Raw genomic sequence first — 17,084 nt, 5'->3', positions numbered from 1 at the left:
GATTGAATGCAGACGGTGGGAAAGCCGAGGGTGCGTGTCTGTGGCTTTTCACGGAGTTCAAGTGCTCGGGCCACGCACATGGACGGGCGAGACTTTCTCAGCGTATTTAAAACAGGTTGATTCAAATGATTGCAGGCAGTTTGAGCTGTTCTATGGAACTCGGACGCTGTCGTAATCAAATGCATCGTGAATACGTGCAAGAGGCGAAAGAGTAAGAGCGACGGAGATGGAGAGAGAAAAGGAGAGGAGCTGGAAGTGGAATTAGATAATGCTCGTATGACTGCAATGCGATGCTGGCGTTACATGCCACTGCCCAGAATTTATGCATGCCTGCCGGTCGTTGCAAACAGTGACTCCACCCTCCCAGCGCCGCCCGCCCATGTGCCCGCCCAGCCGTCTGACAGTCGCTGCGAGAAGTCGTCACATGTAATCTAGAATCTCGGCAACGTCTTCATACTTAGTGGGGTAATGCCAGAGCGTTTGTGAAATTTGCGCTCGTTATCGCATTGCATCGCTGGCAACCAGAGGCGGGAAGCGAGAGGCGGCATGTGGAAAGTGGGAAGTGAGAGGTGGGCATAGGGAAGAGGCAGCCGCAGCAGCAGCAGCAGCCTCAGCTAGACACATGCTCTTGAGTGTTGAAAGTTCTGGCGTGTCCATGTTTGGGGTCAGATTACATGACACTGATTCCTCGTCTAACAGACGTGTATGCTCGTAAGTACGATTATGTCTATCTCTGTTCCATGGCGTGAAAGCATTGCTACAAATGTTGTGGTTTTTCTCTTCTATGTGGAAGCAGCGAGCAGCCACCAGCCACTGGCAACCAGCAACCACTACTACCACCAGCACCACCGCCATCATTACAATCATCATCATCATCATCATCATCAGCTGTGGCAAGAGCAGCAGCAGCGAATGTAGGAAGAGATTTTTGCTAAGGTAAGTGGTCCCTTGGCTTAGAATCTTCTGCTTTACTAGTTATTATTGTTTTTTTCCTCTTTCAGATTTATATTTACTTCTTCTTTTTTTTGTTTGTGATTTTCTTGTACTCTCTTTGCCTCTGCGGTGCCATAATGTGTTTTCATTACGCAACATTAGGCCGAGTCCAATTATGGCTGCCAGCTTTTCACTGTCGAATGGACGAGACAGCCGAACAGGTGCGCAGAAGGGTTTCTGGGCCCACGCTGTGAGCAATTTAAAGAGCGAACAAGACGATGAAAAAAGCTCATTAACCTGGGACCTGGACAACAAACTATATCAGTCTCAAATCAAAAGCAACTGGCAGCTGTACGAAGAGCACAGAGATACCCGAAAAGGAGAAGCTATCAGCATTTTGTAGTAAATATATCCAAATACACTTCAGATAATCATATCAATGTAATTTAGGTACATGAAATTAAGCTGAATGTTTACTCTAAGCTCGGCTCGGCTGCATTACAATTTAATACTCTTTAAGCTAACAGGCTGATTTATAGAGCAACATTTCCTTTGCACAATTAGAAAGTCTTAAGTGTAATCTGGATTATATAATACTTGTTCTCACTGCTTGGTCGACGAGGTCCATTTTGGTACATCTCAATGATCACAGCCTCAACAATAACAGACTTGCAACAAAGACGCTATAAGGTACTCAAGTGTAATCGCTACACGGTCATTATTATTACCTCGCTGCCCAAGTATACTGAGGGGATCCCATTGCGCTGGGCTGCTATTGTGAGCTGAGAGAAAAGCTTTCATATTATTGCTCTGGCTGTTACTGTTGTTGTTGTTGCTGTGGCGTCTTTTGTTACATTTTCAAATGGAGGCTGGGCTGGCACTTGAGACGATTCAAAATGACTTGGCTCACAGATTTCCAGCGAAATAAACCGTTAGCATGAAGATCTATGGGCAGCCCAGACTGGCGGCGGCTAACCGGGCACAAATAATATAACAGACGTTGACGGAAGTCCAAAACGGCAACAACAATCATTTGTTGCTGTTGGATCTCGTTGGGCTGGCCGCTCAGTCCGTCGCTCAGTCGGTCCATCGGTCTGTCGGTCATTATGCTTATGCTAACAATACGGCTTGGCACTTACCTTCACAATGGAAGCCGTCGCCGCGATAGCCCGGAAAGCAGGTACACGTGAAGCTGCCCAATGTGTTTGTGCAGTGGGCAAACACATCGCATGGACGTTGCTTGCATTCGTTCTCATCTGTGAAGGAGAGAGGTTTTAGTTGTTTAGTTAGTTGCTTGATGTAATTTGTACGGTTAAGCAAGGTGAGGCAAGCCCACATTGCTAAGGACTTACCCGGATCGACGCAATTGCAGCCGCCGAAGCCGTCATTGCAATGGCAAACGCCATTCAGGCAAACACCATTTGTGCACTGTGTGCCATCCTTATCACAGTCATCTGTAAGCAACAACAACAACAACAAAAACAACAACAACAACGTAAACAATGAGAACAAAAGTTTATCTTAAAGTGAAAGAAGCTTTGGGTGGTGCTTACTTGTGCATTTGAGCTCTTTGCTCAGCTCATCGGAACCAAGAAAGCAGTCTTGATTGCCGTCGCAGATTTTCGATAGATCGTATAGTTGCAAATAGTCTGTGGACTCATTAACTTGGCAGCCAAAATAGCCATCTTCGAGATTCAGAAAGAACACTTCGCCTCGAAATCGACTATGCTTGTTTGGATTTGTCTTAAAGGGTTGTATTTGTTGCTGTTGTGAATGTACCTGAAAATGGGCAAAAGTTGAAGATGAGTTAAGGGACTTAGCTATAATAGTTAAATGGGTATTTTGTAGGGGTATTACCTTAATTAACGTTGAATAATAAACATGATTTTGAGTATGAAAAATGAGACATGGTTATAGTCGGTAGGTAATAATTATCGTTGATGAATAAAAATGATTTTGAATATGAAAAAAGGCACAAAGTTATAATAATAATACGCTTATTTTTTATGGGTAATTAATTAGTAATAAATCTAGCATAAAATGTTAATCTTTGCTTATTTTCAAATGCAACTTTGCCTCTAGCCAACATTCAACATTCCAGTTTATAAAATGTGGAACACAAGAGAAGATTCTAAATTTGAGCTGACATTTGGAAGACAGTCTTCCACCCAGAGTTTAACCCATTTAACATGCAAACAACAAAGGCAGCAGCAGCGCCCAGCAACCTTCGCAGTGTTTACCAAGTTTCATTTCGTATTTTGTGCTTTTAGTGGGGCTTGAAACTAATTTAAATTCAAATTAGATACACTAAAGTTAGCAGGCGTATCAACGTCAGCGCTTCTTCAACGAGATTTCCTAACCGACAGCCGCAGCCCGATGCGGTCCATATGGGCAGCAAATTCATACAGGTTTGCATTCATGGCATATACATATAGCGTCTTTAGTTGTAGCTGCTGCTGCTGCTGCTGGTGTTGTTGTTGTTGCTGCTGTTGTTGTTGCTGCTGTTTGTGTTGTTTTGCCAACGCTTAATTGTTACACTTCGTTGATTTTACTTTTATAAGCACACACAAAAACAAAAGTTGTTTGCCATATTTTCTCAGATTTATACATGTGTGTATGTATGTGTATATTTGTGTGCCTGAGTGACTGAGTGACTGACGCTACGGTTTGTTACTGTTACCAGCGCTCAACATTAGATAGCTATAAGGAAAAACGAGTTTGTCACTTAAGACCTTTTTGCGCTACTGCAAAACGAATTAAAACAAGTTTCATTTGGGTAACACATTGTGTGTGTGCGTGTGTGTGTGTGGCTCTTATATTTCGCGTTTGTTTCTTTCGATTTGCTTTGTACACACTGCTCAATCACTTCCTACGTTTCGGCGTTCCATTCCAATAAAATCATTATGGCTGTGCCGACTTTTTCAGTTCCTGCTACGTTTTTAATGGCATTCGCCGAAAGATGACAACTTTTTGTTATCTCCTCATCTTAATTTGCCACAAGCTTCAAATGTGTGCTAGAAAGCGGGCCAAAGGTAAACAGCTGACCGAAGACTGTGTCATCTCGGAGCATAAACTTGAACTTGCCGAGCGATTTACATAACTAATATACTAGATATGTTTTAATTACCCCTGTGGGATTCTCTAAATGAATGTTAACAGTAAATGTTAAATAAGTGCTGTTGGTAGAAAAATCATGTTGTTTTAAATAGTATTGGAATAATGTTTAAATTAGCCCATATCAGAGTTCGTTAGGGAAAACTTCTCAATTTGTAGTATCTGCTCTGTGCAGTCATAAAAGCTCCCATTTAAGTATTTAACTTGATTTTTTATTTAATGTTTGCCTGTCTAGATCTTGTGTACAATTGGGCCGTAAAAGGTTTTATGATGGAGCTGAAAGACTATCGCTGTTCAGGCTGATGCTCAGGATTGCTCAGTTTGCTGATCAAACCAATTACTGCGAAGCTGGCCCCAAGACACGTGAATCGCATTGCCACCTTTCTAGCCGGCTAATGAGCAGCTCCACCATGGCTAAAGAGTGCAATAAAAACTAAGGCGTGAGCATGAAGCACTCACTGCTGTCAAGTTCAAGTTAAGTCTGAGAATTGTTTTAGGTAGATTTTTATCAACAAAAAAAAAAAAAAAAAAAGCAAAAACTTTGTGTTGAAGTTCTATCCACAAGTTCGTTGTGTGTGTGAGATGGGGTTTTTTTTTTCAATTAGGTTTGTTATTTTGCTTCACGCCATGCAACGCTAGCGGCCTTGCTGAACAATAGATGCAGCTATGAGCAGCCGGCAGCAGCTAACCGCCGCCTCCTGCCAGCCCGCAGCCCCATCGCCAGTTTATCAATTGGCAGGCCGCACAATAAGCAGCGCATGCACTCAAGTGCAGCAGCAGCAGTTGCAGTCGCATCATCACATGCAGCAATTAAAGGTGTGAGTGTATTGCAATGAAGATGCTGCTGCTGCTGCTGCTGCTGCAGCGAAACTCCCATGACATTGAGCGGCGCGACGTCGGAGCACAATGCAATTTTTGTTGTTCGCCAAGTTGTTAGCCAAGTTAACTGAGACAATGACAGCGCCCGTCAACGCTCAAGTGCATCCGTTATAATAACTAACTGTCGATGGGTAAATTCGAGGTGCGCACTCGCATTTTGTGTATCACTAAGTCAGCCAGGCGAGTTCGTTGCCTAAGTCATTTGTTTTGCTGCCTGCCTGCCTGCCTGACTGCCTGACTGCTTGCCTGCCTGCCGGGCTAATCAAATTAATGAAAAGCAAAAACATCTCTACCCTTTTCGCACACATTAATCATCAAATCACAGCGCACAAATAGAAAGCAAAGCACGTCAAAAAAGAAAAAATAAACAAATCAAAAAAAGTTCCCTCCATTGAGACAGTGTCGCGAAAAGCCAACAAATGCGTGAGCTGGTGAATGTCAATGAACTTGCGGCTTGGCTTAGGGCTTAAAGCATTCTTTTGGCCAATTTATAAAGCACCGGTTCAGGCTCTGCCGCAGACCGCAGACCGCCGCCATCCACATCGTCCGTCTCTTTCTGTCTCACTCTTTTTAGACCGCTGCATAAATCGATGACTATCAAAGCATTTTTACAGCTAATGCGGCTATTTTTATTCATTACGTTTTTCGGCTTTCTACCATCGATTTGTGGCTCGGGTCTTCTTCGTTGCCCATTTCTCAGTTCCATTGAATCGCCGGCTGTCTGGGACTTTAATTTCTAGAGCAAGGGTATATAATGCTTGGCAACTAAAATGTGACTCTAGATGATGATGAGACTCTCCAAATAGGATTAGATACCAGGGAAGCCTTCATTTTAACAAAGAAATAATTATTTTCTATTTTTACACAATTTTTAAAGAAAGTATATTAAGCACTTCTATGTTAAATAGAGTATCTAAAAGTTCTTGTCTCTTGAGTTCTCTTGTTTACTATTTGCTCTGTCCTATCATTACACCATCTGCCCGCACAAACATGTTTTCCCGTTCTCTTTCTGTTCAAGCCGCCATCAAGTCAACTATCTAATGCCATTTGCCGACTGCTTGTCTAAACTGCCAATTTATTTGCCAAGCAACAAGTCAAATTTTTCCTTTACTTCTGACTTATCGCTTCGTATTTTCTCTCATTTCACAGTTTGTTGTTAAATTTAATAAATCTGAGAGCATGACTCCAGCCTTAGTATCGAAAAGTAAAGCTCTTTGGCCATAATTTCTGGTTAATGGCTCATTTGCATGGCCGGCCGGACATGTACCGTTAGGCCATCAAAAATTCTAGCCGCGCCGGGTTGCATCATTATGAGCATTTGCTTCTCTCATTTCTCATACAAAAATATGTATATACATATGTATATGTGTATATTTATTTATTTATATGTATTGTTTTTAGTGCTTGTATTAAAATTCGTTTCATAATGAGTTGGCAGCTCGTAAATTTGTCAATAGCCGCTGGACTCGTGTGAAAGCTCAGTCAAGAGTTCTGGGCAAAGTCATAAATTAATTATTGTTCATGTGCTAACTGGCAATGCCTCAGCTCTAATCGAAGCCCATTAATATCTATGGCTTGACCTCAAGCTGACTTTCCTTTGAACCCGGAGCCAGACACACCTTTATCAGTCCATATTGTTCTCAGCTGATGAGATTAGTCAGGTCGTTAAGTATCACAAAAGACTGACTTCTTTTGTTAGTGAAGATCTAAAGTTATTGGATGTATTGAATGCTGATTCTTAGCTTATTTAGAAGAGATTTAGAAAGGCATATAAATTAGTTAATTAACATCTATTTATACTTACTGTACTCGAGAGTAGTAGCACTATCCACGTGACTAGTGGCAAAAATATTTTCATTTTTGCTGAAATGAGAAGAGACGAGAATAAGACACACATTAAAAATGATTCAAAACACAATTAAAGGCAAGTCAAGTAAACATCGTGCGTACGGCTAGGCTGTGCTTAAATTATATTGTAATGCGATTTCCTGCTTAAGAGCGTAAAGCAAAGAAAACAAAATCAAGAATCAGAAAAACAAACACACATAATTAACTTAAAATTTCAAACACGCTGCTCAAGAGCCCTGCAGAAATTGGCCTGGTCATCAGGGACAGGTGCCAAAAACCAAAAAACCAAAGAAAGAAACAAAAGACAACAGTAACAACAACAGCAACAACAACAGCAAATAAAAATACACTTACAAAAAATGTGCGGCAAGTGCGAAGACGGGTAAATGACACTTGAAATTTATGCGCAAACATGAGCAGCGCCAACGTTGACTTCGACGTCGACGTCGGCGTCGGCGTCAGCGTCTCTGCTTATCTCTCAGGCTTTTCTCTGAAAAATTTATACAACGGCACTGCAAACACAGACCAGCATAAAAATTACAGCAAACAGTCAAAGCGAGAGAGAAAGAGAGAGAACGACAAAACACCTCTGGCAAAAAAATAAAACACTTATATAGTTTTTTTATTTTATATATAGCTATGTGAACTGGCCATAGGCCATTGTTGTTGTTGTTGCTGTTGCACGTTTTCTCACGCATTCATTTTCCACTTTCAGTTTTCAGCTGCTTTGGATTTTCATAGAGTTTTGGATGGAGAGAAGTGGACAAGGCAAGGCCTGTTAATTGGTAGAATAGTCGTAACGCAATACAAAATTGTCGCTGGCCGGAGACGTAAAAACGTAATAATTTTGTGTGAAAACTGATAGCATCTTTATATGGATGGTCGGATTGTCAGGTAGGTGGCCGTATAATTATGACATAATCAAACAACAGCTGCCAGCCGGAAGTCGGGCCGACGCCGAGGCGGACATTGCGTTAGATAGAATTTACGCGCGGCATGCATAAAGCAAGAGGCAAGCAAACGAGCGAGAGGCGAAGAGGAAGAGCAACACGAGCCTCGGCAGCAGAAGATACTCTTCATTAATATGTACATGCGTTTTGTGGGCATGGCATGGCTTGGCCTGGGCCGCAGTGCAGCCAGTGCGCCCTTTCATCGGGGCGTCAACAAACAACTTTCTTAACTTGGCGTGAGCGTTAACGTGTGTGCATATGTTAAAATATTTGCCATTATCTGCGTGTATTCTGCACTGAAAACACATATAAATCGCGCCCCGGGCACACTGTAAAACCTTCAGCGGAGTCCAAGCAGCAGCCGCGTCTTTTCGGCTGTGGGCCTGGCCCTGCTCCTTGGCTGTGTCTCTGGCTCTGGTTGTGGCCCGGCTGTGGTCGTACGATTTATCTATTTCGGTTTATCAGCTAATAAACGCTTAAATAAAATACACACTCTAAGCTAAATTACATGCGCTTTGCACGATTGCCAGCCAGGGGAAATAAAGCTGCAACAAATCGCAGGCCAATGAGCAGTCAGGTTTACTATGAGATACCCTGTAGACTGTGGAGCATATCAAAATGAAGATTCCACTAAAAGCTCTACAATTGAAGTCATAGATGAAATACTCATAATATATACAGGGTATAAATACTGCTAGCTAAAGAAAATAAAGTTGTAACAATCTCAATTGAGATACCCTGTAGGATATCTCTACAATTGAAGTCATAGGCGAGGTACGTATAACACATACAGGGTATAGTTACTGCCAGGCAAAGGGAATAAAGTTGCAACAATCTCAATTGAGATACCCTGTAGGATATCAAAGTTCTACAATTGGAGTCACTGAGGAGCGCTCCTCCACTGCTCACAACACTTGCAGGGTATATCTGCTGCTGTGCTTTGCCAACACTGCTGAGGCCAATAGATTCACTGGCTTCTAACGACATTTGAAGCGATCCAGGTTCAGATTCTGGTTACGCTTTCGAGTCGGGTCCCGGCCCATGTTGAAGGCCATCGCCTTTTCGGTTAATCTTGTTTGGCCATTTATGCTATGGCTATGGTCATAGCTGTGGCCATGGCCGTGGCCGTGGCCTTTGGGCGCTTTTGTGTGTTGTCCATGTTCATGATCACTTAATTAAAGCAGGAGCCGTGGCCTCTGCCGCTTTCGAGTTTCTCGATCTCTCGCACTTACGTTTTATGTGCGCTCACAATGTAGTTTGCGAATATATTTTTCTGTGATGCTTGATAAATTTATGTTTGCCGCAAAATGAGCGTAATTTGGTTGGTTACTGGGCTCAGCTGGGTAGCTGGGCAGCTGGGCAGCTGGGGGATTAGCGACTCCCTTCCGGCTGACAAGCAGATAAATGTGCGTGATAAATGTGAATGTGTTCTTGGGCTCGCCGTTGTGGCTGTTCGTTAAGCCTGATTGAAGATCTAACAATGCCAAGTGCTATAAACTCCCAAGCCCAAGCACTGCAACTAAATTGGATAAAGCTTTAAGTGCCTGCTAGTCTAGTCCAGGCCGGATATAAGTATTTATTTTATTTTGTCTTTATTTTGATCACCCCGTAAAACATGTTTTCCCATTTGGCCAAAGGTCAGGCAGCAGTTCAAGACATTCCGCACAATTAGAATTAATTATTTACTTGTAGCTCGCTTGCCAGTAATTCTATTCAGCTTCGCGCTGTGATGATGCTCTAATCCTAATCTTATTGCCATCGAGCAACCACCTAGGCCTCGTATGTATTGAAGCACCTTTTCAAACTTGTTTCCAGCAATTGAACTAACGGCATTTCCATTGTTTATTTTGAACAGATTTGTGATGGCAGCAAATCAAAACAATTTTACAATGTCAACATTTTGAACGAAGGCCAAAAAAAAAAAAAAAAAAAATCAGAGAACCGTTTCGTTGACTTTAGCTGCTCAGTTTTGAAGCGCCCTGGCGCTCAGTCAACGCCGTCGTCGTCGTCGAGAGCGTCGCCAGTGATGATCTCATCTTGTATTAACCTGTCTAGCCACTAAATCAAAGCCAAAGAAGCCAGTGACACAATTTGGCCGAAATAAAAACATGAATACGAGCCCCAATATATACTATATAAATAAATAAATTTAAAAAAATGTATATATGTATATGTGTGTATATATATAAATCTTCATAGCCAGGCATAGCTGAGCTGAGCTGATCGCATCTTTATTAAAAATAAATGCTGATAGCGTGAAAAATGTGTGAAGGCAAACATTTTGTGCATTGCCCGTAGTTTCGGATAGGTGTGTGTGTGTGTATATATATATATATATTTCTAAGGTTTTTTTTTTTTTTGAGACACGTACTGTGCACACACCCCATAGAAATTCAATTGCTCAACCGGATGCTGACGCGAGTTACATTGCTTTTATTTGAACTCATTTAACAGTAGTCAGTTTTTTGTTGTTGCTGCTGTCGATAAACATTTCGTATTTGCATGTCACGACTTGTCATTTATTTATTAGCATTTGTTTTTCTTGACTGATTTCCAAATTGCAGTCATTGCGCCCCAGTTTCGTGTTGGTTGCCATAAATCTAGCCGATGATCGGCGTGCTTAGGCAAGGCATACTCCTGCTGCCACGCCCACCTGCTGGTGGGCTGATCAATTAATTATGGTTTCTCAATGTCAGAACTGTCGGTTCAAAGGATCTGCTGCAGTCGCCACATAAATCTTCTGTGGCAGGCGGCGGGCGCCTGGGCGCTGCTGCCTCTGCCTCTGCCCCTGCTGCTGCCTCTGCCTCTGGCTCTGCTGCTGTTGGACCCATCCTTTAGCTTGCTGCTGGTGCAGTTTGTCTAATTGCGGGTTGAGTGCCGCCAACTGAAGGTCACTGACAGCGCCGTAGACAGCAGTTTGCGCCTGCCTGACACTGCGCCGCCGGCCTGTCTCAACTGGCTGCGGGCTGTAACTCATTGCTTCAGCGGAATTATCGACTCACTGTCTGCGGCGGCTCTGCCCGCATGCCGCACGCCTTTTGATATGGGCAACTGCAACAAGTTGCAAGTGGCCAACCAGTTCATATGAAAATGCATAATCAATCACACAAAACGACAACAAAACAGAGTGAGAGGGAAAGAGAGCGAGAGAGGGGGCGGACGAGAGGGAGTGGATGTATAGATTGTGTGAGAGACACTAAAAATGTTGAGGCGAGGCAACGAATGTTGCATGAGAGAGAGAGAGAGAGAGAGAGAGAGAGAGAGAGAGAGATCCTAGCCCAATTTTATTCAGAATTTCTTCAATTTTTTTAAGTTTTCTCTAACTTCGCTTCGCATAAGCTCCAATCAGATCAATTTTGTCTTACTAACATTTCATTCTAATGATATTAATATACTAAATGCTTCCAGCTTTCGGGCTCATCATTCATTGATGCCGATAAGCAGACACACAGCAAAATTCCAGACTGATCGTATTACGATAATCCAATAACAACTAAAAACATTCGACAAACCCACAAAGCCAAAGCTCACAGATTCAGCTCATAAATCTGTCGACTGAATGACTTGGCTATTATGCCCCAAAATGGGATAGACAAGGGTAGAAAAAGGGTAAGCAAAATAAAATAAAATAAAATTGTTCGTGCGCATTCCAACGCCCATTGGCGTATCATTTGCGCATCTTCATCCCAGAGACAACATTTCGTACGGCTAAAATGTCAGAGTGACTGGCTAAGAGTAGCTACTTTATGGCATTACATTGCGGACGACAGTCGAGTGTTGTTAACAATTCGTGTAAAGTTGCCGCTCATTAAAAACTCATAAATCAGTGCAACAACAACAGCAGCAACAACAACAACAGCAACAGCAACAATAATAATTGCCTTTGCGAGGGCAGTGTCAAAATAAGGAACCCAGCTAAAGCCAACGGAAATGGCCACCTGGCTAGCAACTGTTGCTGTTGCTGTTGCTGTTGATGTTGTCGGCATCGTCAGTGGCACACCGGTAAAGCGGTGTCGATGCCGGGCCGGTGCCCGCTATGCGCCATGCAGTTTCCGCATTGGCAATATTGACATCTGCTTGGGTTTTTGATTAATGATAAATGCTGTGAGCATCCGCCGCTATGACACTTGGCTGAGAACTCTCTCAGAGCGGAGCCATTAGAGTCCGGTCTGGCGGTGGCATGGGCACGGGCAGCGGTGCGGGTGCTTGTGCGGGTTCGGGCTCGGGTGGGGGTTGGGGTTGGGGCTCGGCTAGTGCAATCAATTGGTCCCTGCTTGGGCGCACAATTTAAAGCAATACTAACGCTGTTAGACAAGAAACCACTTTCAAGAGCTGCTGCTGCTTGGCTTGGCTTGGCTAACTTGGCTAACAGGGAAAACGGCTTTCAACTCGTTTCGTTGGTCGGCGCTCTGCGGTTATAGCTGTTGTGCCGTGGGTGCAGCCGCCGTTGCATGTTGCATGCTGCAAGTACGTTCAACTTTTCAAGTTAACAGTTAGATTTTGAAATAGCCAGCGGCAGCCAGCATACCAGTTTCTTAGCCGCTTAGCTCCGCCGGCCTGAGAACGCACTCAGCTCCAGTGCTTCTATACTATTATTTTTATTGCGCTTGCTGCACCACAACTCGCCGTTGCTCTGGTCCAATCAAGATGCGCAGTTCGATGGTCGACGGAAGGAAATTGCAGTCGAGCGACGCCGTTTGTTGCGGTGCACATTAAATAAATACTTGGAAAATTTTGTGTGTGTTCAAATCAAACTAAAGCAATGCAAATGCCAAGCAGCAACAGCAACAGCAGCAACAGCAACAGCAGCAACAGCAACAACAGCAGCAACAACAACATTTTTGCTGAGGTTTGTGTAACATTAACCCAAATACATAAAATTCTGGTGAATCGCAACGAAAGACTTAAGCAACAAACTGGCTGTAGGCTAACCGTTCACTCGGCACATCGCCCGGCCAGGATCTAATACCCTACATTGGCCCATAATTAATCATTCTGGCTGGCTTCTCCCTCTCCAATTTTATTTTTTGTTACTCTTATTTTTTGGGTCTTTAGGTGAGCCTGTGCTCAAGCAGGAAATCATTAGTGGGCCAAAGAATTTGTGTGCGGAATGACCACAAATCATTTCAAACGAAACGAATCGCAGGAAACCACAAGCCAGCTATGCAGTTCTTGAATATTCCAATGTCATTAGACAGCTATGGATAGCCATGAGATGGGTAGTTCTTGGTAAAAGCTGAGAATTACTTGTTGCATAGCATTGAATGTTTATATACATATATCAAGAGCATGCATAGTATATCTGCGAAATTGTATTGAACTCTTTGAAGCGTTTTGGCATTCTTTGTATCTAGATTTATGTTGTGATATATGCATATATAAAATAAATATATATACTAACCATAAAAATTTTCAAGGTAATATCCTAAATAACAATCACATTTCCTTAACTATATCGTATATAAAAATCAAAGCTTCAGTCAATGTAAAATTCCTGATGACTTTTCTTCATGAAATTCTTCTAGACTCAAATACAAATTTATAGAAATTGATGCAACATGCGTCAGTTTAACATCTCTTGAAGGTCTTCAGCATATTTTATATGCTGCATAGGCTGCTGTTGTTATATTATCAGATCCTCGAAATTTAAACCAGCTACGGCACTTCATCAGCTAAATGCATACAATGAAGACATTACAGATGCAGAAACAATGCGAATTTGTTGTCAGCAGCCGATGGGATGGGCTGGTATGGGATTGTTGACAAGTTTTTGATAAGATTAATATGCGGCAGCAGGCCTTAAGCTTAGGCATGCAAAACAGTTGAGTTGCGGGAGCATTGCACGCACAGAAGGACAGAACAGAGCTGGACGGAGCAGGACTGTCGAAGGGCGCAGCAGGACACACAAAGAGTGGCTGGCAACTGGGAAGGGCTGAGCTGGGCGCTGCTGAATCAGAACCCTCGATCTGTGGCTAGGCAAAGCTACTAAATCTCTTTATTCCATTACAATGGAGCAGGAGCAGGAGCAGCAGCAGCAGCAGCAGCCCGTGTAGTCAACTTATTTGTAGTAGCAATGTCTTGATATATTATTGTCTGCCAGCCGAGTGGGAGGTGAGCGGGGCAGCGCATGGCTTTGTTTATGGTGTGTTGACTGTTTTGTTTATGTAGCTGCTCGGGCGCGTTGTGCGGATTTTGAGTGCACAACTTAAGATGGCTTAAAAGTGGGTGCCAAGATTGTGACAATCGCTTGACATAATTGAGACATTGCGCAATGCGATTAATTGTGCCTGGGCATCTGCAACAAGTGGGTGCAGCGTCTCAACTGCTCAGCTGCTCAACTGCTGCAAGAACTGGCCAATGGCCAGTGAAAATGTCAAGGTTAAGAGTTTAACCTTTACAAAGTAGCTGCACGATGTCTGCGACGTTGACTGCAACAAAAACAATTTAAATGCAATTTTTGCTTAAATAAGAAATAAAATCTGCGACGCGTTGCTAAAACAACAAAAGCAACAAATACAACAACGGCAGCAGCAGCAGCAGCAGCAGGAGGAGGAGAAGGAGGCAGCAGCAGCAACAGCCACAGCAAAACTGAAAAACAAATATTTGCTAATTTATCCTGTACGTGTCCTCCAACTAAGTGCACGGGTTCGGGCCTTAAGCCATGCCACATTGGCCATGGTGCCACAGGCAGTGATCCCTCTCACTCGCTCTGTCTCTCTCTCTCTCTCTCTCTCTCTCTGTCTGTCTCTGTCTCTGTCTCGCAGTCTCTTTCACTCTGTCTTTCGCAGTGCCCCGCTCGCTGCGCCGTGTGGCCAGTCGTGTTGATTGTTTGCATTGGGACGCTCAGCGCATGCTGTTAAAATGCCTTTGATCTTCTGATATTTTCTTGCAGCCTCCGTCCGGGCCCGGGCCGGACCCAAAGTGGACACGGCGGGCGTATTTAACTTGACTGCGCTGCGTTGCCAACTCGCAGCAGACCCTTTTCAGGTCTTGGTCATCGGGCAACTTGTTAAAAAGAATGTCGACTGCAAGCGACGCATGTTTTTTTTTTTATTTGTTTTGTTTTCGTTTTTCTTTTTTCTCTTAGGAATGGTCAGTAGTCGGGTCGGCAGTTAAGAATCGCAAATCGAGAGTCGAGTGTCGGCAATCAGCCCATCGGTAAACGGGAGTCTGAGGAACGACGAGATTTCGCTTTCATTGCTTGAGCTGACTGCATGAATTTGTTTGTTTCTCTCGCTCTCACTCCATCTCTCTCTGTCCTTCTTTTTTTCTTTCAATATTTAACCCAGAAATTAGCTGGCAACTCTGGCGGCCACCTCTCAATGGCAAAGGTGTTAATTAGTATTTTTTTTTAATGGCATTTTGGTTGAAATAAACATAAATGTCAATATTTACATATGCATATGGAAGGGACGATAAATCTGAGTCTTAATTTATGACGGAATATGTCGAAGCTGTGCCTCGTAAGCATCCAATCTGTCATAAATTGTCTGCAGCAGCACAAGCACACTCCTATATCTGTGTGTGTGTGTGTGTGTGAACTTTGCCCCTACGCGGAGTCATTAAGTGCAGTCAGTCGACCCGTTGGCGCCTTTTGGACTTTCCAATTTTCGCCTACGCCTGGCGAGCTGAACTGCTCCGGCAACTGCCAGTGATTGCTGTTGGCGGCGGCATGCCAGACTGCCACATATGGACACAGCGTCTGCACCGTAAATGGCATGGGAGGCCAATAGAAAGGTGGCTGCATAAGTTCGTTGCCTAAGTCTTTCGTTTTGTTTCTTTTTTTCTCTCTCTTTCACGCGGAAGAGGCAATTGCAAGTGTCGCCTGTGATTAACTGTACAGTTAGGGATGACTAAGCAGCGCCTGAATCAATCAAAGCTAGCGGAAACTTATTTAAATTAACGACACACATACATACGCACACGTACAGTGCAGCGTCGAATTAATGGTCGCCTGCTTGCAATTCTAATTTGTATGATTTTTACGTATTTATCCGGCGGAAGTAAACCATTGTAGCTGTTGTTGTTGCTGTACTTTTCTGCTTCTTCTTAGTCTTCTTCTTTTTCTTGCTGCTGTCAGTTCTTTTGGCCAAGTTTATTTGTGCTGTAAATTGCAAATGCGCGCGTTTAAGGCGGGGGCAGCTGAGCAAAAACATAACGTGCCCCGCCATATACTTCAATAAATAACAACAATAATAACAACAACAACAACAAGACCAGCTTATATATACTTGGGCATTAGTTGGCCGTTGGCGTTGCGTACGTGCCCGGACCCGGCGTCGCCATTGCGATCCTCTCTTCAGCTCTTTTTGGCTTATGCCACAACTGAAAGCGCTGTCAATGACGATGACGACGACGACGACGACGACGCATTGTAAAAAGAGTTTTATGCAATTGCCGCTGTTGTTGTTGTTGTCGTTGCTGTTGTTTGCTTGCCTATTGTATAATAGTGTTGGCAACGGCGCGTTTGTGTGCGTGGTATGTGCTCTGCATAATTTTGTGATCCGCCTGCCAAGTTGCCCTCGCATTTACGGCCATGTTATGAAAAGTGCTGTCCAATGCTGCCGTTTGACCATTTTCAATTCCCAATTCCATGCCCAATCACCTTTGTGTCTGCCTTTTGACTGTCCCTTCGCCAGAGTCACTGACGGCGTGGGCGATTTGACAATGTGCGTGTGTGTGTGAGTGTGTGAGCGTGTTTTATGCGTTGATTGAATCGAACGCAATACGATTCGGCTGCTCTTGGCCAAGGGCCAGAGACATGAATCAGTTGTCTCGTTGCACAGTGGCAGGCTCAAGCGCATGTGGCCACGTATGTGACCAGCATGGTCAACAAACTTTGAGCCATTCGAGAAATTCATGTTTCCTACTCGAAAGTCTTTTATTTAATAAGAAAAGAAGAAAATCTTGCTCACGAGCTATTGAATAGAAGTTAAAGATTAATTTAGTAGTAAATTTCCTAATGAAAACAGAAGTTATTTGAAATGGAGCAAAGATTATGTTTCCCCTTGTTAACATCCCTAATAGAAATAATGTAGTAGAGGTGCAATATAGTAGTAGTAGTAGTAGTAGAACAAAAATAATACTCTGATTGCACATTTTCAATGGGTTTATTATACAAATTATTCAAATTAATTATTAATAATATTTCATATTTTTTATATTATATTTTGATATATATTAAATTGTATTTATTTATTTACTTGGAGCTGAATATTCAAATTAAGTAAGTAACAGGAACTTGAAGGAAAGCTATCTTTCAGCTTTCAGCTAAAACATAAATATATAAACAAAATTTGTTTCTATAAATCTCTATGTATTTAACTTTTCAATTAAAATATAAAAATTATACAAAGTTAT

At 43.0% G+C, this 17,084-nt stretch overlaps 1 protein-coding gene across 46 annotated transcripts in view; it reads right to left on the bottom strand.

Annotated features, from left to right (window-relative positions):
- The window catches only part of dpy (fibrillin-like protein dumpy), a 137,230-nt gene that overhangs the window by 91,482 nt on the left and 28,664 nt on the right, over positions 1-17,084 (bottom strand). For all 46 annotated transcript variants that reach the window (XM_089465924.1, XM_089465927.1, XM_089465931.1 and 43 more), the window contains 4 exons: positions 6,731-6,789; positions 2,487-2,712; positions 2,286-2,387; positions 2,073-2,189 (listed from right to left, as the gene is read on the bottom strand). In XM_089465924.1, coding sequence (XP_089322050.1) covers positions 2,073-2,189; positions 2,286-2,387; positions 2,487-2,712; positions 6,731-6,784 — 499 coding nt within the window. In that variant the 5' untranslated portion in view covers positions 6,785-6,789. The remainder of the gene's footprint in view (positions 1-2,072; positions 2,190-2,285; positions 2,388-2,486; positions 2,713-6,730; positions 6,790-17,084) is intronic.

This window comes from Drosophila arizonae, chromosome 3 (genome assembly GCF_054131065.1).
Source record: "Drosophila arizonae isolate 15081-1271.41 chromosome 3, UAZ_ARI_1.0, whole genome shotgun sequence".
Lineage (NCBI taxonomy): Eukaryota > Metazoa > Arthropoda > Insecta > Diptera > Drosophilidae > Drosophila > Drosophila arizonae.
This window is presented reverse-complemented; position numbering and strand designations above follow the sequence as displayed.